We start from the raw sequence: 26,013 nt of genomic DNA on the forward strand, positions 1-26,013 counted from the left end.
GTAAGTGCACAACGGGAAGTGCGCCAACTGAGACACCTTTCACTGTCGAAATTCGCGCACTGTGCCGGTAAATGTATTGTCAGGTAAGTGTACTTACAAACAGTGCAATAACGGAAGTGCGTGAGCCGGCTTTGGTTTTCGGTGGTAAAGTTATTCAGAAGTAGACGCGCACACATCCTATTTTCAAAATAAAAGTATCACCACTGCTTCTAAGGTATTAGAGTTTTATTTTTGTAAACAACCGGAAGTGACTGTACTTTGCACAATCGCTAGCTTGAGACTTATCCGAAAACGTCGAAGCAATTTTCAAAACAGACGTTATTTGGACAAACTGACCACATATTTGGAATCTACATAGTTACTTTCTCGCCTGAAAAAAAAAAAAAAAAAACTTAATAAAGTGACATTAACAGTCTTAAAACGAAAAGTCAAGTCAGCTTTTTTAGGTAGCTACTTCCGGTCAGTGGTGCCGTTAGGGTGATAAGTGTCCATCGTTCCACACTCAACTTTTTGACCGTTTTGAGTGTACATCCGGGTATTTGCAGTGCACTGCATTTTGTTAGTATTTTCAGTGTGAACGCACTTATGCACTCAAAATACTAAGTGTAAGTGCACAAGTGCGCGATTTGAGACACAACAAATAAAATCATTCCAGTATGGAAAGACTCCCACGCTTTGAAGAGAATCTTGTAAAAACTCGGGCAACAAAGTTCATGGGATTCTCCAAGAATGGTGATGCCATTTCCAAAGGGAGACGTTTCTTATTGCTGATTTCAGCTCAAACTTGGAATATAACCTGCTCTGGAACAGGTTAAGTTTGCAGTATAAGTTGCCATGGTGATCTAGCCAGGTTTAAGGAGCACATCAGTGACAATGAAAACCCTGGTCTTAGGCTCAACAAACCTCGCTAACCCACTAATCTCGCTTCGCAGTGCACCGCTCTGCTGCGTAGAGACTCATTTTTGATTGAGACATTGAGTCATTAACGGAGATAATCATGCATCACTGAACTGTCGGAGGTGGAGTTCTGGAAACAACTGGGGCCATTAAATCACTGGGAGGCTTTAAAGTGTTTGGTTTATAACGGAGACGCCGGGTTCAGCTGAGCTCAACAGCGCCGGCTGCAATGCCCCTGCCTTTTCATTAATTTGGTTCCCTTAATGTGTTTAATAATTGGTGCTAAAAAGGAGGGTGCCGTCTCCCCGAGTCGCGCCTCAGACTGCTCCCTGGGGTGTAGAGACGCACGGAGGCGGGGCTGATTAGAGAAACACGGTGGTGGGTTCACACTTGTCTCCTGCTTCCACTCCACTGTATATTCACATTCAAACCACACATTTTTACATTGTCACTGCATTACACTCAGAGAGGACAAATCAGGGTCTGTAATCCAAATTTTAAAAATAAGAAATGAGAGAAATTCAAGAGAGCTGGAAGAAGAAAAAGCCTCATCTCATTCATTTGTATCTGAATAAATTCAATCCAGTTTAATCTCTTGACACAAAGACACAGACAAGGTTTAGTGGGATATTTTTTTTTTATTATTGTTATCAATTAAACAGTATGGTTCTACAAACGCAAGAATCGATCACCAATAACCAAAGGGTTGCACATGTGTGAGACCTCTGTTGGATATTCTTGGAAACAGACATATAAGGGGATGTATTAAATAAATGTATGATACAATTTGTCTGAGGTATGCCGAGTAGCTTTGCAAATATAAATATGCCCATGCCCCCCTCCCCTCCGTGATAAACACACACACACACACACACACATACACACACGCACACACATTTACAGGCACACAGATTTGTCCGGGGTGTATTCAACTGAACGTGAGGTACGACATCAGTAGACCTTCAAAGATATGGGAAAAAAATTAAAGAGACGTTAAAAGGTACAACAGAATCTTCATGATTTACATTTCCCCATTTTTTGCCTCTCTCTCGCTTTGTTTTTGTTTTTGTTTTTTAATAGTTAATGAGAATTGCAGTGCTTTCATTGTAAAAACCACTGAGCTTTTCCGGTCCATTCATCCACAGGGAGGTCACAACACATTCTCTTCCACAGCCCACAGAAGCAATAACTATTTCAAAGCCACTTTACTGTCGTCTTTTTTTTTTTTTTTTTAAGCTTCAATTGAAACTAATGTGTTGAGTGAGTTTCCTCGACCCTGTGTCCTTGAAACTTGTTAAAACTCAATTCTACTTTTTTTTTAACAGATGTTTCTAGTCAGACAACAGGTTCTTATTCTCATTATAGAAATTGTGACATCATTAAATAATGCACTCACTTGTTGAATTTATTTTGTTGCACCGAAACTTGAAACAACATAGTAGTTTCAAGGCTTTCATCGTCTACATTTTCAAACGTATGAAAAGTTCTTGCTTTGGTGAACGCAGCTCGACAAGAAAAGCAGTGATTGATCAATGTCACTATTTTACAGGCCTTTAAAAATTCATAGCAAGTCGATATGAACAATTAAATATCTGAACTTGGGTCTTAATGTGTTTTCCCCCCGAAGACACATTATTTGCTCCGAACTCGCAGTCGCGCCCCCAAGTTTAGTCAAGATGAGGTTCAGCATTCCTTAAGAAGACACCGAAAGTTACACACATGGGCACACAAATTAAAAACAGACGCATGTACATTACACATACACGCTGTGACATCATAAGTCAGCACTATGACATCATCAACACTGGCTTTTGACATCATGCGGTTAGTCTTTTCTCTTTGATTGCATCAGCTTTTTTTTTTGTTCTCCTCAAGAATACAAAGATTTTTCTTCTTCTTTTTTTTTTTTTTTTTTAATCCACTACAAAGTTGAATATTCAAAATCCAGGATTATACATTGAAATTCACAGATTAAAAAAAGAAAAAAAAAAGGAAATGAGTTAAAACAATAGAAAAAGCATGGTAAAAGCATTAATAATCCGATCAAGGGTGATCTCTACACTCAAGATCTTAATGGATATGACCATTAACACATGAAAATATATCATAGTAAGTGACTAAATACATCTGTCAGAAAGCAGCTTTCATCACAAATATTTATCTAAATGCAATTCAGAGGGTAAGAAAACCTCAAATAAGGCCTCATTACTCCCTTAAACCCGCTAAAAAGAATCCAGCCTCGATGGTTATTTGTCGGTAACACTTCTCGGTCTGTCTCTCCGTCAGATATTTAGAAAAATAAACCGGATGGCTTGAACGGAAAAGTAGAAGTAAGCGGTTTACAAACATGACATCATCATGGCCACCTCAACCCTTCAGCAGTGCTATTACACCAAAAGGGAGTATGGTCGTGTTTTTTTTTTTTTTTCTTTTCTTTTCTTTTGTTAACATGACACAAAACTTCCTCAAATGTCACAAACAGCACAAAGTAGCTTTGCAGAATTCCCTTGCGTGTTTAGCTTCTCCCATCGTATTTGTACATGTTTAAAAAATAACCCTAAATAGAAATCAAGTTTATATGATGGTGATGGTGCACCGATGCACGACCATGTCTCCCGATACTGACACGCAAAAGGAATAGTGAAGGGAGAGAAAAAAAAAACGACAGAGAAAATGAAAAGCCGACGCTGTACAGTGCACAGACATGCACACACGCACACACACACGCACACACACACACACACACACACACAAATAAATTTCAGTATAGCCCTTGGTGTGAAGTGTCCACTGTCCCCCTCCAACCCCTTCTGTCCCCCTACCCTTCATACAAGGTGAACAGCTGAACTTGCAGATAATATGTGGCAATCAGTGAAGACTTAGGAGAAGTATGGCAGCGCTTCTTAAATATCTATTGGTAGTAAAAGCCCACTGGTTCTCTACAAACTTACGATGAAAAGCTTAAAACTGACCAACAGTGCTTGGAGGGCGTTTGCTCGGTCGGGGTCTATACTAAAAAAATGTGTGATACACGACCCGAATCCTCCATTATAAAAACAAAATGAAGGGTCTTCTTCCAAAATACTATACATCCATTTTGAAACCAAGCTCTATTCTCAAATTATGCAAGGGTCATTTCACAAATGTTTTCAAAAAAACACAGACAACATAGTACGCCCTCTAGAATTCACTATTTCGCTAGCGAAGGCCTTACGATAGCTTCAATTATACTCCAAAGAAAAGTTTGATTTTATACAAGCAATTTTCGTCAAGTCGATTTGTTCAAATGGTGGTCAGTTGATTTTGAAATGCAGCTTGTAAACTGGAATGCATCAAACCACCGAGGATTCTCTTTGCAATGACGGGCAGCTCAAATGTCCGGTCATTTCGTCCTCAAACTGCGTGGCTAAAGGTTACATTTTCTTTTTTTTTCAATCAAGAATACACAAAGTTCTACAGGGCTCATTAATATTAATACTATTAATAGGTTAATTTCATACAAAAGCATTTGTTTTCAACACTGTTTGGTCTTAAATACTCTTCATAACTGTAATACAAAGACAAGCCAAGCCATCTCTCTCTCCCTCTGTACTCTATATCCATCCACAGTGGATTCAAAGACAGATGCATCTCTGTCAGAGCACTGGAGGACTCGAGATGGTTCAATAAAACTCATTGACAATCCAACAAATCCATCCCAATGGGATCCATCAATAAAACGTCACTAAATCCCAGCCATTACCCAGGAGGCTTTAAATTGCATTCACAGGGGAACAAGACATGATATGATTATGATTTGCTTTTTTCTCTCGCTCTCTTTTAAAAATGGACTTTTCTGACTTCCCTATGGCTGAAAATTTTCTTTTTCCGATTACACAAGGTAACAACAATTAAATCAATTGGCAATACAACTGTCATCTTCTACTGCATTTTGGGTTTCATTACCGGGGGGAGGATTGCTGCGTGCTGCACTTTGGTCAGGACAGTGAGTGCAGTTCTTTAAAGCAGCGTGCGAGCGAGGTCAAACCTCTTCCTCTTTTCTCTTTTCCAAGTTAGACTGCCTGTCTCTCTCTCTCTCTGTCTCCCTCTCTCTCTTTCTCTCGCTCTCCCTATCTTTTTCTTTCTGTCTTTCATAATCGTCTTTCTTCATACGATCTGTCCAACAATGTCTTGCGTGGCCTCTTCAACCCTTTGACATTTTTTTTAAAAACTTCAATCTTCTTTCCTCTATCCTTCTTTTTCCTCTCTCTTTCTCTCCCTCACACTGTCACCTCATTCTTACTCCCGGTCCGCAGTCCCTGCCCCGCTCCCCCTCCTCCTCCGGGGATGAAGTGCAGCTGTTCGATGGTGTTCTGCCGCTTGCTGGCGAAGGCCATCCGCCGGGCGCTGGGATGGCCTCCGCCCGAGCCCGCCCCGCCGTGGCCCCCGTGGGCATCCCAGCCGCCGTGCATGCCCACCCCGGCCATCGCACCGGCACTGCGCTCGTGGTCGTGGCCTGATGTCGGGTGGGAGTTCATCTTGATCATGTGGTGGCGGTCCAGGGACGGCGTGACGCAGATGTTCTGCTGTGACTGTGCCTTCTGGTGGTGGCTGAGCCGTCCCATGGTGGGCACCATCCCTGCTCTGTCGCCTCCTCCCATGATCAGTCCCATCGCCATCAACCGGTCTTCCAGATGGTCTGGTGAGACCAGGAGCCTCTCGTGGGACCTGCAAGGCAAAGTTGAAGGCTCATTTATCTCCACTGCTGTTAGTGCATGGCATGACGATCAATATACTGATTCTCATTTGCTCTCAAATTTGATCTCCTTGTCTCATTTTCTGTTTTCTCATCACCTCTAAACTCACTTATCTAACCTCTGAAGTCACCATATATCTTTCCCCTCTCCTTTCATTATTTCTTTTGTTTTCCTTTGATGTGTCATCTCCTCATATCTCCTTCCCTTGTCTCGCCTCGTGTCATGCGTCCTCTCTCTTACTGAATCATCTCGACTAACCTTACCTCGGCTGTCTTCTGTCCTTTCCTGTCATTGCATCAAATCTCCCCTCACCCTTTGTCATGTTCTTTCCTCTCATCTTTAACATACATTCTGTTCCCGCATTCCCTTTGATCTCATTTTACCTTATCACCTCTCATCTCGTCTTTCACCTCCTGTCATATCATCTCTCCACTCGGCCTTTGTTGAGCTACGCCATCAACTGAAGGCATTTTGAATGTTAAAAAAAAAAAAAAAAAGGAAAAATGCTATTGGCCTCTTGGATTTGGATGAAATGTTGACTGCAGTGTCAGGAAAGCTTTTAAGAAGAATGAGCAAGTAGTTCAGTTTTTTTTTTTTTTTTTTTTTTGTTTGTTTTTTGGTGGGAGCAAAAAGTGGAGCGGGTAGCAATGAAAAGAACTGACCGGACAGATTGGCAACTGGGTTTACAAGACTTTTGGCATGGAGGAGGCATTCTGCTTGAGTCTCTGTTATGGCTTCTCTTGAGCTTTCCTGTGCCACCCTCTGGGGTCTTGATGATTCCTGAGCTTGAGCCAATCCATCAATGAAAAGGTCATCGTAAGATGGATTGAGAGACGTATGATCCACAGAGGCAAATATAGGTCAGTAGAGGGCCTCGGTGTTCCTTGTGTGATAACAGATTCCTGAAACTTAGATGTGAGCTTTACGAACAACCCATCGAGTTCTGTGTATGGAAGAACGAGTGGTTCATAGGCATATTTAGTTTGATTCAGGAAGGGGTTGAGTTGAGCTCTTTCCCTGCTCTTGAACCTTATCTTGTTACCTCCAATACCATCCCCTCTCCTCTGCTTCCTTCATTCACTCACGTTCCATACCTGCTTTATTCTAATCAGCTCTCCCACCATGCTTTTGGGTGTTTGCTAGTCACAGGGTGAACATACAGACAAATAATCTCACACATATTCAAACAGATGGGCAATTTAGAATCACCAATTCACCGAGCCTGCATATCTTTGGACCGGAGGAAACCCACGCAACGTGTGTAGGAAACACATTCTCGCTTTTGGGCAACAGAGCTAGCCACTTGCCTCATGTCCATCAATGTATTTTTAATCGCATTCTGAAACCCTGCACTGGAAAACGTTGATGGAAACGTCAAAATTCGAAAAAGGTTTTCACGCTCACTTGAGGTGGTGTTTGCCTTTTTCAAAAAAGAGTTAGGCAGGGAGCGATTCCTCTCAGACAGAAAACCAGAGAGCAGAGGAGACACTACGCTGCTCTGGTTAATGCTCAACTGTGAACTGATGTAAACAGGTGTGTGTCGTGGATCACATCCCTTCCATTAGTAACCAAAGCCTATTAATTTAGCAAAGAACTATCAAAGAGCCACAATAATATTGCTCTGGTAATACAGACTGCTGATTTGTAATACCAACAGTATTAAACTTCTCAGTTTATGGAAACCTGCATTAGTTCAGATTTTCTGTTATGAAATTATCAAAATGTGCTTGCAAAACACTTTGGATGAGCTACTGAGACACCATGCTGCCCGTCACTGTCATCATCTCACTTCTTGTCTCCTCTCTTATCAGATCCGTTCCCCTCTGCTGTCTTCTGTCATCTAATCTGATCTGCTCTGATCTCGTTACATCTCACCTGCGGAGCGTCTGAGAGTTGGAGCTCCTGCTGGTGCTCATCATGGCTTTGTAGTACTGGTGTTGCTGGTTTTTGGACAGGCGGGACAGGGTGTTTCCTTCCCCAAACGCCAGCAGCTGGTCCTGGGAGCGGACGCGGCGCGGCGGCCTGTCGAAGCTGGAGCTGGTGTAATGCGTCTGGGGCTGGGCGGGCAGCGGGTAGGGGTTCGGGGTGGAGGGGGGCATCTGGAGCCGTGGCCGGGAACCATGGAGAGGCAGCGTGCCCCTGCTTCCGAGTGTGTAGTCGCCTACCCAGGGCAAGTAGTGCTGGGAGGAGTGGAAGGCTGGTGGGGCGTTGGTGGACCGGCGTTTGGAGTTGTAGTAGCTGGAGTATTCATCCAGCTCTTTCTCTGGTTGATGAAGGAACGAGTGGAAGATGACAAAAGAGAAGGATGATGCGAAAGAAAGTTGGAGCAAAAAAAGAGACAACAGGAGACAGTAATGTGGTAAGAGATAAAGAAAAGGAAAAAAGTCAAAGAAAGGAAGATTGATGGGGAAAAAGGATGATGTAAAGGCAAACAAGGGAGATCAAGCATCAGATGGAGATGAAGCAGTGAGAGAGAGAGAAGGTGAAAGAGGAAGAGAAGGAGGAGAGGAAGCAGGAAGGAGACAGAGACAGAGAGAAAACAGTTAGTGGGGTTCATTAATAGTGAAATCCAGTGCTTTCTGCTTTCTCCACAGCCTGGGACCGCTTTAATCTTCAAAGCCTTTTCCATGGAAGCAGCTCCCCAAGAGCCAATTTAAAGCTGACCTTTAGACAGCCACCTCTCTCCCTCTTCCTCCTCCTCTCTCCCTCTCCGTCAGCTCTCCTTCTCCTCTCTCTTCCGCCTCTGCCTATTCATGTTTCTCTCCGTCTTTCTCCTCCCTTCCTCTGCTCTCTGGCTTCCTTCTTGTCTTCCGCCTCCCTCTCTGTTTCTCTGCTTCCCTCTCTTTAATTCTCTCTTTCATCTCCCTCTCGTCATCGACATGTTTTTTTCTCTCCCCTCCTTTCCTCTCTCGTCCCGGCACTCTGTCTGCCTCTTGTTTGGTTTCTCTCTGTCTGTTTCTCTCTCTCTCTCTGTTTACTCCCCCTCCTGTACGGCCAAATTATCTTGAGATTTCTCCCTGGCTGCTGACCGGAGACAAAGGAGCCTTTATCAGTGTCCTTTCTCCAGCGCCGCACGGGCAGCCACATCAAAAGAGCCAGGTTTCACACAATGGATGTAGGCCTTAGTGCATCTTTTTATTTTTTTTAGTTTTCTTTTGAGAGGGAATCTCACTAGTGTGTTTTTTTCTGCAAAAGCAGACATTTTAATAACAAAATGAATAAATACTTCACCCAGAGTACATAATTTTTGTATCAAATACTCACCTTGTACTGCCTTCAACCTCAGATGAAGAGAGCTTTACTCGCAAACCTTCAAGATAAAGTCTTACTACAAAAAACTCTAGTTTGATCCAATTGAGAAAAATTGGGGCCCTAATTTTATAATTTTACAACATATAACAGGGCCACATACATATAACATATAACTGAGCTATAACAGGAACTATCAAAAGTTCCTGTTATAGCTCAGTACTTCCCAAACACATGGAAATTTGCTAAAATATTGCTGCAAAAAAATCCTCTGTGTGCAGTCATGAAGTGTGCATGCACAAAAAACATGCATTTCACTGGACGAGCAACTCGGATGGACGTACTTTTGAGAGGATTTTATGGAAATGGTCTTTGCAGCATTTGTTTGTGAAGTACCAACTATCAAAAAGTAATGACTAGTAAAAAATAAATAAATAAATAAATAAATAAAATTCATTGCATCATGGCTTGTGTTTTTAGAGTGAGGTTACCATGACGGCTTGTGAGTAAAGCTGAAGGCAGCACATGGTGAGCGCTTGATGCAAAAAGTATGTACTATGGGTGACGCATCTCTTTAGCAATAACAGAAATATTACACATTTTCAAAAAACAGAGATTCTTGATCATCATTATCTCTGGGTGATACAGTTTATCACAACATTTCATTAAAGCTTTTAAATTTTCTGTTCCAAGTACTTTGAGGAAAATCCTCCGGCACACAGGAAATGATTCATTTTATGTTTCCAGAGGCAGTGACTCTGGTTTGTTTGGAATAAACAGAAAAAAAACATGTACAGTAGCTTTCATGAGCACCTACAGACACCGTGGCCACCTACAGAAACTCTAACTTTATCAACCAAAAGATGTCACACTGCTGCCCACACTGTTTGATTGACAGGTGATATAAGTATGAGATCTAAAGACCAAAGGAAAAGTAGCTCTGCCAAATGCAATCCCTAAATGATCCTTTTCCTGTAGCCCACCTATGTAAAACATCAAGACTTGATCAATATATTTATTTATATATATGACTGTCCACCAAATAAATAAATACATGAATAAATACATAATCTGGTCATCAATCTAAATTTGATGATAGGAAAGTTGGGAGAGAAAAGACAGACGGAATGAGAAAAATGCAGTAAAAGAGAGCTACGGCAAGAGAGAAGGTGAAAAAGTGTTACAAGACAGAAAAATAAAATCACAGCTCAAGGTTTACAACCACATCAGGCAGTGCTATTTGATTATATCACTGGACTAAATGGTCCCTTATCTAAGGAACACATAAAGTCACATTTGGCAATTTAGGATTGCTGGGATTAAATGTCAGCAAAATGCAAGCAGGTGATTATCTCTGTAGGTTTGACGTGAAGTGGAAGCCTTTTTTCCACATCGAACGCTGTTGTCTGTTCAAGTGTTTCTCCCTTTTGATCGAACTGAAATGATAAAGAGGCGTGTTCTGGCCTCCGCTCTCACCTCGTTACCGCTTCCACTTCCACACACAGCCCACCGTGCACACACACACGTGTCTGCACATGCATCACATCCCCCATGTAGTGACTTGTCTATCCCTCAGCCCTGAGCTGTGTGTGAGGCTGCTCCCCTCCCCCTGCAGTCCTCAGCAATCCCAGGGCGAGCGAGGCAGAGAGAGACAGAGAGAGAGAGAGAGTGAGAGGCTGTCGAAGGCAGCCAAGCCCCTGCAGACCAGCCAACCAGCGCCCCTCCCACTACCTCTATATCACTTTCCCTGTCAATTTCCCCCCATTCTCTCCAGCATCCACTGCGTCTCCCTTCTTTCTCCTCCTGGCCAGCCTCTCATTTCCCCAAGTCTCTCTTTATTCGTTTTTTCTCGCCATCTTTGTTTCCTGAACCTCATTTTTCATTGTCACTCCCATCTTCTCGCTTCCCTAGCTTCCTCTTTCCATCATATTACTGCAGCTAATGATTTACTCATTGATAAGGTTTGTTTTTTCGTAGCAATTAATCCACTATTTTTCCAATTTACTGTCCAATTTAACACCAAGCGGGGCAACACAGTGTAAGATTGGGATAAATGGATGCTCACAAGAAGAGGTAGCAGAATTTTCCTCCACTGGGATTACCAAAGAAAAACAGCTCCCATTTCTCCTGGGTTGACGCCGTGATTGCCATGTTATTGCAGGCTGTAAATCAGTGCGATGGTAAATTCTGAAGTCCGAGCTCAAGTGAATACAGCCCGGGCTGAGGTAGCAGAATGAGGTGGATGTATACTGTCAATGCTAAATAAAACTTTTTGGAAAGCACTGATTGAAATGACTATTTCAAGACGTATTTGTGGCTGCGCTGCGAGTTTCCTGTTTTAAAAAGGGGCATTCATAATCTTTACTGAGGCTGAACAGGAGTGCCCTGCTGGATTATGTTGAGGGCTGGCAAGACTCTGCAGCAGAGTGGCGAGTTTCTCCTCACTAAAGCTGGCAGCGAGGTTGTGGTATGTACAGTAATAAATGATGCATATCAGCATTTTAATACGGCCTGGGCTGAAAAATGCTGAGCCGATTCTTTAACATGCGACTACGAACCGCTATTAGCTGCACATCAGATGCATTAACAGGAAGAGAGTGACGGCTCCGGTTAATCAGCTGACAAGCTCACATTATTCAAACACACACTCGCTCTTATTTGAAGGTGATGAAACAACCACTTCTCAGTCAAATCCATTTTTTTATTGTAACTTTTAAGTTATTATATTTGAAAATAGTGTGTCATTTTACTATGTAGGTCCTTGACAGCAATGCATAAATTAGGAATCTATCTCACACATACACCTACACCTACAACTGTTACCTAATTATCATTTGAGGCCTATGCATGTGCCAAATGGGGGGTATGATGTATGGAAATTTTGTTTTCTACTAACATAAAGAGCTGCCTGGATGTCACGCTGCTCTATGTAGCTCACCAACATCCTTCAAAATGCCTTGAAACTTACTTTGTCTAAACATGCTGAATCCAAATCGCAGTCAAAATAGAAGCAGTTGGCCTAATGGTGTTTTCAGAGAAGATGCCAGTAAGGTAACCATGGAGACTGCTTGTTGGGTGCAATGTATTTTATTGGCTGTTTGGCATCAACAGCGTTCGTATAGATCTGAGATGCTTTGTGTTACTATTTGCAACAAGTAGAGTAAACGGGCAGATTGTGAAATTTGATCAAAGTGTTGGAGAAAAGGGGGAGAGCAGCACGGGAATCTGGAGTCTCCTGGGAAAATTAGGAGGGTTGGCAAGTATGCCAGTATGTTTGCAAGAATTGTGACACCTGATATCCCTGAATAGTGCATAATCCATCAATGCAGTCAACGATGTATTCTCTCCTCCCTCTTCTCTCTCTCTTTTCCCTCTCGAGCTGTCCTTCTCTGTCTCCCTTGCACCCTCCACCCCGTCTCCCAGCCCCCGATAGCTCACCCAGCCTCTTCAGGGAGCTGTAACGGCTGATCTCAGGTTTCATGGCCGCCTCGTAGGAGGGGGGCAGCTGGGCCAGGTTGTGGAAGGAGTGGGAGAAGGAAGGGTGACTGCTGTTGTGTTTGATGCCTCCCCCACCGCCGATGACACCGCTGAGACCCTTGCCTCCGCCCGACAGCAGCCCCCCCCCAGAGGAGAGCTGGGAGGCGTTGTTCATACGAGGCACTCGCTCTGCAGAGACAGAGAGAGAGAGAGAGGAGGATGCAGAGGGAGAAAGGAAGGGTAGAAAGGGAGGAAGAGGAGGCATAAAGGAAAGATAGAGGGAAGTTAAAGGGAGAGAGAGAGAGAGAGCGAGGGAAAGAAAGCAAAGAGAGAACAAACCCGAGGATACAGGCTGGTTAATAATCAGAACACACAGGAAGTGTCTTCCAGCTCCATGGTGACCATCTATAAATACAGCACTGTACTGCACATCCATACACATCTATACTGCTGAGGCTCTAACATACATATTGGCCATATATAAATACATATAAATACATAGATAATGCCAGGGCAAACTCTATACACATATATGTCCATTCACATTTATGCAAAATGCAAAAGCGGCACATTGATCCATACAGATATAGAGGGATGGTTTGTTATTGTATAAGATTAGCGATGTGGGGGAGGGGAGGGTGCGGCTATTTTGCAACATGTATATCATATTGGTTGCATCATATGCAAGTACATTCATATCTTCCAGGCAACACACATACAGCACTTAGAATGACCTAACATGTAGGTGTGTTCTTCAGCCACCTGACATGTGTACATACATAAAAAAGGGGGGGACATTTTTAACTGACACACACACACACACATGCAGCCCATTGCTGGCTTATTGTTATCATCTGAGGAATAATTTGACATAAGAAGAGAAAGACTGACTGGCAGAAAGTTTAGTAAGCACTGAGGGAAACTGCTCAGGGGCAGATAAAAAGGATAAATTAATGCAAAAAAATATATGTATATAAAGCAGCAATAAAAGTGATGGAACTCAGGAAAATTGTCCATTGCTGCTGCTGCTTCGTGTCTTTGATATAGAGACAATCACTGTGGAGCCTATTCAGGGTAGTAATGGTTATGGGCTGGGATCTTGTTAAGATGACTACTGGACACATACTGGTCATTGACCATTGACAGTAATGGGCAATGATGGCCAATAATGTCTCCTTTAAGCTTCACCCAGGGAGCGAACCACATCAACTACTGCAACGTGGACGACTCACACACACACACACACACACACACGCACACACACTGTAGGAAAAAAAAGCAATGCTAGCTTTGATTCGACAATTAGCATTCAGTTTTCAATGAGTGATCGCAGCAGGACAATGAGTCTAGAAAGCATCAAGTATTTTTTGGGGTCATGGTGCACACACAGAATTAGACTGGGATTTCCTCGTGTGCCTGCATGCAAATCTAATTTTAAAACACCAAGATGGCTGCCAGAGAAGTTTGATAATGGTGTCATGGGAATTAACCTTGTTTCAAGTGTGGAGGGTGCACGACACTTTTAAGATTACTTAAGAGCACTTTTTTTTTTTTTTTACCGAACCCATTTAAAAAAAATGAGCAAATATGTGTTTATTTGACTTAGAGAGTTGGAGTGTTAATCACTATTTTCCTCCCGCATCCTCCCAAGAATTCATTAACATTATCTAACGGCAGAAGAACAATGCCAGAAACAACAGAGAGCCGCGGACTGAGAACAGACCAAGTTCCCAAATGTTGACTTGCCAACTGCTGATAATCAAGGATACATCTGATGCTCAGTTGGCCTACATGAATGAATGGGAATCCTCAAGGTCCAATGTAATGATGTGTACACGTCCAAAAATTCAGTAAAAAAAATAAAATAAAAAAAAAAAACAACAACAAAAATGAAAACAAAACAAGTAAGCCACTATGAGACCGCTGCCAACAACCTCCTCTCCGTTTTCTTTCATCCATCTCCTCTTATTAGAACAAATCCTTTAGTGTATTGTTAATTACTGTGGCTTGCATAACTGAAAAGCACTACATAATAGGTAGCTTATTTTCACAGTGATTGACACAGTGGGAAAAGTGGGCAGTGCTTCTGAAACATTCAACAACAAGCCAACTGAGTCAGTGCAGGCCCAGAGTATATCACTATACATCACTATGCTGCATGCAAACTAATAGAGGAAGAAAATCCCATTACGTGACATAACTGAGGACTATTGGAGATTAAAAACATGTAGTGTACACTGTTTCAGCGTTTACTGTCTTTTATTAATGACCTGCTGCCATATAAAGAGTTAATTGGCACGGAAGCGTCTCACAGTCTGATGATGCCATGGGATAAATACATTTTATGCAAACGCTCTTGGTACAATTCGCTGCCCACGTAACACATGCGGGCCTAATGACTTTGAATTCTTGGCACTGAAACAAGTGTGGAAGGGTTCAGCGGTGCAACCGGTGCCGCACAGCCAAATTATTGATGAGCGCGTTGCTATGGTAACAGGTTGGGTTTCAGACACACATGCACAATCCCATTTCCACAAACAGCATTATCCGACGTTCTATGGCAGCCATCTTACAGCAGGTGTTGATGACAAAACAAGGGCGTTATTACTGTTGCTAGCATCATTTTTTTTCTTTTTTTTCTTTTTTCTTCTTGGTGCAGAACCCAGGCACACGGACGTCTGTAAATGCGGTGACCTCTGTTAATGTGCACATCCTACTTGTTAAGCACAATGGCACAGCACTGCTACACAGAGAGAAGTGCGAGGCAGATCTGGACAGTTGCAGGCAGGCTTGCGGTGGTGGTGGTGGTGGTGGGGGTTGGGCAGGGCGGACGGGGGGGCAGACAGGCTTGCAGTAAGCAGAAGACAGGCCGTGGACGACTTTCAGGTCACACTCTCATGGACAGATGTGTCACTCTCAACACGTCAGCGTGTCAAGTTTGGGACAACACGTATCTCACAGAAGATACATTACAGAAAGACGACATGCACTGTTAGGAACATGAGGCGGTGTTGGAAAGAGCACAACTGTGTGCTGCCACCATAGAATTTGAACTGATAGAACGGGCAGTCCCAGTCCAGTCTGCGTGACTGAACAGGCCTCAGAAGTCACGTTCTCACTTCTTTAGCATTTGACACTTTTTTAAGAATTCTGGATCAAAAAACAGATGGTGCAGGACAGAAATGAATGGTGTTTTCCTAATAATTTCAAAAGCTATCTATCTATCTATCTATCCATCTATCTATCTATCTATAAATGTAGCCTACATATTTAAATATTGCTGTAAATAGAAATATACATATTAGTAGCCTTTCATCACAGTCAAGTGAATACCATGTATCTGCAATTTTGAGTTTTCATGTTTGAACTTAATCCTGCTCCTCTATGGGTTTAGAAAGTGCTACAGCCTCTGGGGCTATGAAAAGGTATCAAAACTTAAGTAACCTTACAAACAAGAAACTTATACTTCCTTTCTGAAAAGTTGTCATTTTGGTTGACCAGGAGAAGCTGACATGTGTTGTGTTGCGTCTCAAATCGCGCACTTCTGCACTTAAGGCGTGTTCACACCGGCCGTGCGGGCTGCCGGGCTGCCGGACTACCGGAGCTCTGCGACACAACCTGTGTTCTGTTACAGGGACCGCACCAAGAAGGAACAGGCGTGGGCAAAAGTCACGGAGGAGGTCGGACTACCAGGTAAGTTTTGCGAATATGTGTCGGTTGCTAATGCAGCTACTGGATGTAATTTCCTATTAACCATGCTAGCGGTAACGTTATCCCAGCATATCTGTCTTGTCAGTGGATGTGTGTCGCCACAGATGGAAAAGTCTGCGGGACTGGATGTACACTCAAAACGGTCAAAAAGTTGACAGGCACCACTGACCGGAAGGAGCTCCCTAAAAAAGCTGAGCTGACTTTTCGTTTTACGACTGTTAATATGTCACTTTATTAGGTTTTAAGTTTTTTTCAGGCGAGAAAGTAACTACGTAGATTCCAAATATGTGGTCAGTTTGTCCAAATAACGTCTGTTTTGAAAATTGCTTGGACGTTTTCGGATAACTCTGAAGCTAGCGATTGTGCAAAGTACAGTCACTTCCGGTTGTTTACAAAAATAAAATTCTAATACCTTAAAACAGTGGTGATGCTTTTATTTTGAAGATAGGATGTGTACACGTCTACTTCTGGATAACTTTACCACCGAAAACCAAAGCCGGTCGCGGCTCCGGTGGGTATCAGGCGGGCCGGCCGCGGCTCCGGCCGGTACCGCGCCCACCCGGTCAGGTCTGCCGGATGTGACAGGTGAGCGGCCGGTGCCGCGGTCGGCTCGCCTGATGCTGACTGTGGCGATCGTCATTTCCGATAAGTGCACAACGGGAAGTGCGTCAATTGAGACACCCTTCACTGTCGAAATTCGCGCAGTGTGCCTACAGACAGTGCACTAACGGAAGTGCGAGATTTGAAACACACCAATGGTTTCCACTGGACAGCGGCGCTATGTTGCGCTAAGCCGTTTGAACATGCCACTCCTAACTGTGAGGTAAAACATATGCAGCAGTGTTGGCTTGTTATTAGCAAAATAATTGCTTTGACTCGAATGCCACATCTGTATTCAGTGAATCTCGTGACATTTCAGAGGTAAATGTGTGCAGACAAAAAATGTACAAACTTAAAATGTCAGCTTAAAATCCGAGACCACGTCAGGAGTGATTATGTGAAACACCATTCATTTTTTTTTCTCCACAGAGAAACTTCCTTTGATCCGGAAGCCCATATCCGGACAAAAGGCTTGCGCTCTGCCGTGTCCATCGTCTCTCCAAGGCCTGCGGTCATTTGGCTGGTACACTAACGACGGCCGCCACAGAATGCTTGATCACGTTGTCATGGAAATCAGTGTTGATTTGGTGCATGAGACTCATGCATGAGCGAGCCGATGCGTCACCATGGCAACGACATTATTTGTATCAACACCGCAGTGGTATTTGTGATGAACACTCTAACGCTCCACTGTAAGTTACATAAAACGATCTCCATTTACATGACAACATTGTTCCAAGTCTGTGGAAGCCGCGTTCCTCGCACCAAAGGACTTTACCACGACGCACGCAAGGAAGTGTCGCTTTTCTACCCGTTCAAGCTCTGTGGTTGCCACAAAGCAGTGTTGACAGTGACACACCTGTGGTAAGAGTGCGGGACAAGAGGCCATCATACCAACGACAACAAGACGGACAGACAGAGTGGTCACAGGGCCGGTCAGCCGGCCGTCAGTCAGTCAGTGAGTCAGTGAGTGAGACACACAGTTCAGCACACTGCCGCCTGGGCCGTGCAGCCTGCACTGTGCTGGGCTGCTAACCACGAGCCTTACCGATGGTAGCAGAGTGTTTGGGGCTGGAAGCAGACCCCTGCTGGTTAAAATGGTGGTGCAAGTTCCCAACTGAAAGAGAGCAGAGCCAACAAACTGATGGACAACCACTCGAGTGACACAGAGGCGTGTGTCGAGTAAGCATTTGTGTCAAGAGAGAGTGACAGAGACAGAAGAGAGAGAGAGAGACAGGAAAGGGAGAGAGAGAGAGAGAGAGACAGGGGAGGGAGACAGGGAGACTGTGTTTGGAGAAAGAGAGAGAGAGAGACAAGCCATCCAGGAAATTGCAGTTTGGAATCTGTGCTCTTACTTTGGCAAGTCACATTTCTATCCCTGTGAAACCCAATCAAACCCTGTGTCAACACACACTGTCTACTGTTTTTTTTTTTTTTTTTTTCCCTCAGTATCTCCAGTGGAAATTCACACTGGCACAAGAAGGAAGACAATGCAGTTTCCATTTATTATGAGAATTTGGTTTGCATATACTTTTTTGCCCTAAATCCTGTAATTTTACTCAGAAAAACCACAACTCGATGAAAACAATTCAGCAAAATCCTGCAGGGACTTGAAGAGAGGACAGCAGAGACAGAGAGGAAATTAAGAGAGAAAGTGTGTGTGTGTTCATTGTGTGTGTTTAGACCAGAAATGTGTTGTTACCCATGTAGATAAACACAACAAGCATCTTTACCACCAGTCCTTCTTATATCGACTACTGAGAAAGAAAAGGTGTGCCGAAGCACTGGAAAAAAAAAAAATCTGTTTTCTGACCACAGAGAAATGTGTGTTACTATACAAAATTATAAAGCTGTTGAACTTGTCATCATTTTTTAGCCTCATTTTGTAAAACCATATGTCAGCTACACTGTAATAAATTAGGTCAAGGACATCCACCTGTGACAGCAAGAAAAAAAAATATCATTCTTAAACCCAGTGGCATGCTGACCTGTCACAACAGCCAGAAACAAGGGTTTTCAATTCACAACATCAGTGATTAAAACATCTTTTCTGTTTCGATTTAAGGTCAAATGTGAGGTAAAGTGTCTGCCACTGGGGTTGATGATGGGGTTTGTGGTTAAGGTTTGGTTTGTTTACAGATGAATCTGGGCCATCTTGAATCTTTGAATGAATCTTTCCAGCTGGGCCAAAAGCTAAGCAACAAGCAGAAACAAGAGAGAGGGATTTGCTGCACCTTGTAGTGTTGTCTTGCTAATGCACAAGACCTTAGGAGAATTGACAGTGAAAGTGGAGAAAGATGATTGTTCCAGTAATCAAGATGATTTTCTCGGGACAGAATAACATTTTCCGGCTCAGAAATGAGGAATAACACAGGAACCTGTGAACAGCCTTGGCCATAAAAGCTCTCTAAAAGGTCTTGGCTGCTGGTAATTAGTGTCCTTGACATTGAGCGATATGAACAAGGATAACTTTTGCCTGATTAAAAAACGAGATGACCGCAGAATTCAAAGTGGGCATTTCATTTAGACCAAAACCAATTATCTTGATTGCTAACTATTGAAAGTATGCCGGCGTTTCATTGTGGCTGCCCAAACTCTTTCACTTAACTTTCACTTAGTCTGTCACCAAAGACATCTCTCAGAAAAAAAAAACAGATGTCATTGTGTTCACCCCATGTGACTAATTAACCAAAAATCATGGGTCAAGATTAATCCTGCGGTGCATGTTCTGTGTACAGTCAGCGTGAATAAGCCCCATCACTCACTGCGGTTGTCTTTGCTCTGCAGGACGGGGGTGTACAGGGTTTTGGATGTGCGTCCATCGGAGGTGGTGGTGGTCAGCACTGTGTTGTTCCTCTCTCCCTGCTGCACTGGGCTGGATTGGTGACGCAATATGTCCACCAGGGCCCTGCCAGCGGAGAGGGATGGTGGGAGGAAGGAGGGATGGGCGGGTGAGAAAGAAAGAATAAACAGAGACAGAAATTCAGCTTGGCAATAGACAGAGAGAGAAAAAAAACGGAGATAAGGAGAAAAAGGAGGAAAGCAGTGCATGTGAAGATATTAAGATATTTAGCCAACTTCAAAAGCCAGGCTTCAGTCTTATTTAAAGCTGTCTTTCATCTTTTATCAATCATTAATTCATGAATTTCATATCAATCCTTCAAATCTGTCTGGTCCTCTTGTTATTAATATTGCAGTTACTGAGACCAGTCTAATTTATCTTGGTCTTGGTCTCAGACAGGGGTCTCAAATTTCTTGAATTTCTAACTCATCTCCTACCTACTGTCTGCATATCTCAATCTCAGCACACAGAGGCTGGACAAAGATGTTCTGCTGCAAGAGGTTGCATGCAAAAGGCTGTCTCTAATTCTGTGCACACTATATAGCCCACATTACATATACTTTTTAGATGCATGCCTTTATATTATATCATAAGTGTGGCAATATCAAAAGACACCAACAATCTCTTGCGCATTTACTTCTTTGGTTTATTTGGGCAAAACAGTGGCATATGAACTCAGGTAGCTCTATATAACTGCACTGCAACTACTTAAAATTGTGCATCAGTTCTCTTCAAAGCAAAACACAGTGCAGAATTTGTGAGGAGAGAGAACAATCTGAACCATCCAACTAGAAATGACCCCAAAATGCAAGAGTTTATGGGTATAAATAGACGGATGTTGACATCTGATATCCAGCCTAGCGTAAAAAAAAAAAAAAAAAAAAAAAAAAAAAGGAAACGAGGGCAAACCATAGTCCGAACTGATGCTTACATTCATTTCCTCATGTGTCCTTAACTGGTATGAACACAAGAGAGGGTAAATTACTGCAAAGAGCGCAGGCAAGTCCGTCATGCTTAGCTAGAGTTGGAGGGACTGGAAACAGATTTCTTTTGACACTTCCCTGCAGCCAAAGTCTCTAACCTGGCAGAATGACAGGATACAAAACTGTCCACGAGCTTCTTGTGACTCTTTTTTTTTCAAGCCCTGGTCTGCTTGTAATTAGGCGGCGTGAACCCAAATGAACCACATGCAAAACATGCAACCGAGATAACTTTTCCTCTGGACCAAAGAAAACACACTGTAGGCGTGCTGGCACTTGCAGTCTCAATAACAAGGTCTTGGTCGTGTCTTGGTCTGGACATGGGGAGGGGGCTTCAAAACAACACTTCCCATCATGCTCACACGTCGGAGTGACCCTCGATTTCTCAAACCTGCCCAAACCACTTAGAAACTGTCAGCAAACCAACTGTTAGAAATCACTCGGTCTCACCTGGGCATGTTGATGTCCCTGTTTCGTGGCCGGCGCGACACCTTGCTGAAGGCGATCCTGATGCCCACGGCCACCACCACCGTGAAGGAGATCACTCCACCGATCACGTACGCCGTGCTGCTCAGAGCAGTTAAAGAGTTAATTCAGAACAACAACACTTTGAAAATAACCAGAACTCTGCAAGCAAAAGGCTTTTTCTACATCTTTTTTTCTTTATCTTTGGTCTTTGTATGGATTAATACTTCAAGCAATACTACTTAGCTCTGCAACTTCAACAACACCAGATGTACTCACTCAGTGTATTTTCCTCTATACATATCCATTCTTGGCACACCTCCCTCTAATCAGTGTAGTTTCATCTCTTACAAAGTTGGAGGCTCCACTTTAGACTCTAATGATTGGCTCTCGCCGCCTGTCCCTGATGTGTGAGCTGAATTGGTATTTAAATATCCTTTAAATATCCTTTAAATACTCTGCTCCCGCTACCAGGGACATTTTGTAGGTTGGCTTGAAATAACGTGATCTCAACTCTCTTGGAGATTTCAAAACTGAGGCTGCTTTTTCATGGTTTAATGGCTTACCTTGGACTGATTGTTCCAATGCACTTTATGGTTTATGGTTTATTGTTGCTGGTGATATTTCTATTTATTGATTGATTGATTTAATTTATTTTTTTAATGTGTTCCCATAACCTATATGTCTGCTAGGCTGATTTTCTGGGACAGATTCCTTTGTAAAAGACATGTTATATCTCAGTAATGCTCTCCTCACTGAAAAATGGTTAAATAAAACACCATACTACTATCACTACAATCACTGATTAATGACTCCTGGCACCCTTACAGGTTGCAGCAGTAGCAGAAAATGATCCCGTGCAGATTCTGACCTGCTGTTGTGCTGCTGGAGAGTCTCGAAGTCCGGGTCGGGCCGGTTGCCCGCCGGCACCGTGACAGGAACTTGTGGGTTGGCCCAGACAGGCGACTTGTAGTTGGTGCAGGAGTCCTGGTCCAGCCGGTTCCTCTGGTGCTCGCAGCAGAAACGGTAGTGGCAGGTCCCGCAGCAGTAAATGTAGGTGCCTTTGGAGCAGTTGAACGTGTTGTCGAACTGCCCCATAACGTCAAAGTAGCCCCTGTGGAGCAGAGTTGGTGAGTGCAATAAAATTAAAATACCAGTCCAGTGGTCCATTGATGCGGGTTTTTCAATGGCTGATAGCAATATTTAATGCTGATATCATTTTTTTGTTTTGTTTTGTTTGTTTTTTTTATCTGATAAAATACAATATCGTATTAATCGTATTAATAACAAATCAGACACAGTTATTGCACTTAAATGAACATTGATTTAACACTAATGATGTTTTCTGCTTTCTCTGTTTGATTCAGTGGATCTGCATTCTGTCTGCATTGCACTTACTTTATCTTTTCTGTCAACTAAATGAATATCCGCAGGTAATCAAAAAACTACACTAAAACTACACAAAAAAACAAACAAGCATATGAATGAACAATAAATACAATTTTAGTGCACTTAACAACAGCATTTTTCAGCAGATAAGGGATGTGTCTGCAGACATTTTTTATTTATCGGCAATAAATCAGCAGACTGATTGATCGGTCTATTGCTCCTCCAGAAAATCTGACAGTACTAGCCCTTCTCCTTTTGAGAACAAAGAAACAACACATTGGCATTGCATACTCTCTCACCAACACTAAATTTCTGCCACTAAGATTATTTCAACTTCTATCCCATAGTTGGAACCTGGTGGCCGACCTCACAGAAGAGGGCATTTTTAACCCAAACCGCTGTTACTTTCTGCCCCTGCTGGAAGCTTCATTAAAGAGGACAGATATGCATCTAGCAGGCTTTTCTAAGGCACCTTATTGTGAGTGCATATGTTTTGAATATGGATAGCCCTAGTGGAAATGGACCCCCAACTACTGGAAGTATTGGTGCCACGCTCATAATACTAGACATACACAAGAGTAATTCTCATCATAATTAACCTGAAAAAAAAGATGCAGTTTCATTTGATTTCCTTTTTAAACCAACCACCCCACCAATGAGGTAAATTAATCTTAAAAGAGTTATTTGTTCAACATGAAAAAGGAAAAATAAAGGTTTTTTCCAAGGTCTAAGATTGAGGGGTGTAATTTTCATTTTAATTTATTTCTTGACTCCTTGGAGGCTGTGGCCCTGTTACTTGTTTTAACATCTGTCTCAGGTGATCCGATCGCAAGTGGACAGCTGAGACAGACGGCTGTCCACACCTGGCATCATCATGCATCTAAACTGCATCTCCAGTGATCATTTGTGACTTTCCTGTCTTTTCCTACTTCGCTTCCTCTGTGCATTACTATCAAACACTCCTTCCTTCCAGAAACAGAGGGAATCTTCCGATGTTGTAAGCGAAGCGTTGAGATGCATTAGCGTTCACACGACAAATGCTACGTGGCCAAATGTGGATCACCTCCGGTGGTCAGGAGGTTTGAGTGATTGGATCGCGATGCATCTCAAGACGCGCTGAAGCCCGTTCACACCTGAACCCACTTTCCCACTTGTGATCGGATAACTTGAAATGGATGTTTACACCAGGTGTGAACATGGTCATAGAGATTAGAAGTATCTAATTAAATTGACTCTTGTTACTGTTATTGTGTAATTTTTTTATGTACTTGAATTTTCTTTTACTTGAGTACATCTGTGTTCAAACAAGGCAGCACAACTCCCACCACACCACTCGAGTCGTACCTGCACACGTCCACATCCACCAGGCGTCTGGGAGGCGGAGCCACCTGGGCGGCACCAAGCGGAGGCTTCAGGGCGTCTGCCGCCGTCATGTTCCTTGGCAACATGGTCTGAGGGAGGGGCTTCGGAGGCAGCTCGGCGGCTCCGACTGGTGCTTCGTCTCCATCCTCCACCTCGGCTTTTTTCGGTGCCGCTTTGGGTCCGGCGGGCAGCGGTGGCAGTGGTCGCTTGTAGCCGGTGAGGAGGAACAAGGCAGTGCCAGTTTTACCAGGAGCAACAGAGTCACTGCCGCCGGTCAGAGTTCTGACATCGTTGTCAGCAGTGCGTCGCTCTGTAGTGATGGTTACCGTGGAAACGGCGAGGCAGAAGAACAGCAGGAGAATGAGGGAGGTGCAGGACGCCTCCCTTGAAAGGGTTTGCTTCATTTTCTTCCTTTTTTAATCACAAAGTTCGTGAGCCGTTGTCGAAAAATAAAAATTCACAGCTCGTAACTGCTGTGAGATATCAGCGTCCTCTTCCGAGACGGTGTGTAGGCGAATCTAGCGAGCCTACGTGTGTGTTAAGTGTAGAGAGATATAAAAACACATGTACACACACCGCAGCGGTGCAAAAGGGTTTCACTTGGAGTTAAGTAGATTTAGTTTGTTCAAGCAATGTCATGTGTGTTTGGCATTTCACTCCTTCATCTTAATGTAAACATTTCTCTGAATGCAAATCCTTCCCTTTAAGCAGCTTTTTGTAAACATTGAGGTTTATGTCTTTCAGAGTTTTTAGGCCCTATAGGAACCGCCGGCGTAATGGCTATAGTTCTAAAATAACTGATCTGAACAACTTCACAACTTCAGCCGAGTAAAAAGCAGACGATGATATGGGTTTGTTTCATGGCAGCTTGATATTTAACTGTGATGTGATCGCTAGTCAACAAAGACACACTGGTCAGTTCATGGACCAACGTTATGGGTTCTCTTGACAACAGGCAGTAATTTTTCTGTAAACTAATGTGTATGTAAAAACTGTAAACTCGTAAAACAATAACGTCCCTAAAACAAACCCTGCACCTCCTACTGAAGACTTTTGCGGGACTCGTTCAGCCCAACAAACTTCATGGCACACAAGTTACAATTCATGTAGGAAACGGCGATGGAAAACGTACTCTGTAAACATTTAGAGCTGTATGTAAACTTTATTATTATTATTAATATTATTATTTCAATGTTTCAGCAACTTTAACATATGCTGGATGTATTTTTGTTTGAGCTTGGCACTTCTGTTGTCCTGTGTAAATATCTGGCTTGTGAAATCATAAACGGAAAAGCTATTTTTTTTTTTCTTTCTTTGACTCAAATCAGATTTTTTCGCTGTTTGTGTGTGCTGTAAACAACAGTGCTGGCAGCTTCAGAGATCTCAACTTTGTCTTGTAAACAAGCTGAGGGCCAATCAGTCTAATTTTGGCACTGGTTAGGATTTTAATTTTGCGCCTCTTGCATCACACTTTCAATTTGCCTGACAAACAAGCTCTCGATATTTTCGCCTCTAAATTCTAGCCAAGGAGGAATTTAGATCCAGACAGGGGCGGTCCAGTTAGGAACGTCCTCGGGAGGAAGGTACTGCTTAACGGCAGCGACGAGCAGCATGAAAGGAAAGGAAGGGCACCGCAACCAATTGCTACTAATGAGCAACTATAGGTTGGAGATCAATCAACTTATTGATTACAGAGGGATTCACAGCTGGTGAAAACAGATGATCTAATAGGAGAGATAATGAGTGAGGAATTAGTGGCAAAAAGGACGGAAAGGAAAACAAGGGGAAGCAAAAACGGTGATATAAAAGGAGGATCTATGTGCGTTCGATCCCCTTGCGCGAGTGTCTTTGCTCTGAATTTAGCTTGGCCCAACAGAAGAGAACAAAGGAGGGCTTGGGCCCGGTTCTAGCAGGGCAGCGAGGTTCTGCCCACAGAACAGACATGAAAATGTCCGGATTCATCCGTCAACACAGAGGAACACGAGACGACGAGGAGAATGTCACGTTCCTGTCAGACGAGAAATCGCTGGCTGTCCGGTCACAGATTTAGAACAGAGAGAGCGCGGGATCTAGAAAGATGCACGTCGATTAAAAAAAAAAAAAAGATCTTACAAAGCTGTGTTCTTTCGACTAAACGTGTGAAATCAAGGGAACGCGTCACAAGTGATTTCATCAATGACTCCCTGAATGTATATGTGCACCGATGTGTTTGAAGATCACTTTGTCAAAGAAATCTTACACATTGTGAGGTGTTTTTTTTTTTGTTAAATGTGAAATTTAAGTGTATGGCTGGTGCTGAGTATGG

At 43.1% G+C, this 26,013-nt stretch overlaps 1 protein-coding gene across 1 annotated transcript; it reads right to left on the reverse strand.

The window, feature by feature from the left end:
- Positions 1 to 2,217: 2,217 nt before the first annotated feature.
- Positions 2,218 to 25,801, reverse strand: shisa7b (shisa family member 7). The gene is made up of 8 exons (XM_030064301.1): positions 23,691 to 25,801; positions 21,829 to 22,071; positions 20,943 to 21,059; positions 19,436 to 19,578; positions 17,719 to 17,787; positions 12,321 to 12,548; positions 7,509 to 7,896; positions 2,218 to 5,604 (listed from the first exon to the last, which is right to left on the reverse strand). Exons 1-8 carry the CDS (start codon positions 24,110 to 24,112, stop codon positions 5,157 to 5,159), a joined length of 2,058 nt encoding a protein of 685 aa, XP_029920161.1. The 5' UTR covers positions 24,113 to 25,801; the 3' UTR covers positions 2,218 to 5,156.
- Positions 25,802 to 26,013: the final 212 nt, after the last annotated feature.

Source organism: Myripristis murdjan, chromosome 11, assembly GCF_902150065.1.
Source record: "Myripristis murdjan chromosome 11, fMyrMur1.1, whole genome shotgun sequence".
Lineage (NCBI taxonomy): Eukaryota > Metazoa > Chordata > Actinopteri > Holocentriformes > Holocentridae > Myripristis > Myripristis murdjan.

Bases quoted from the DNA above. Each gene is read 5' to 3' on its own strand.
- shisa7b (XM_030064301.1), bottom strand. From the start codon at position 24,112: ATGAAGCAAACCCTTTCAAGGGAGGCGTCCTGCACCTCCCTCATTCTC. The intron at 22,072-23,690 runs GTACGACTCGAG...TCTGCTCCACAG, and splicing joins GTGGATGTGGACGTGTGCAG to GGGCTACTTTGACGTTATGG. The intron at 17,788-19,435 runs GTGAGTGATGGG...GCTCTCTTTCAG, and splicing joins GCAGAGCAAAGACAACCGCA to TTGGGAACTTGCACCACCAT.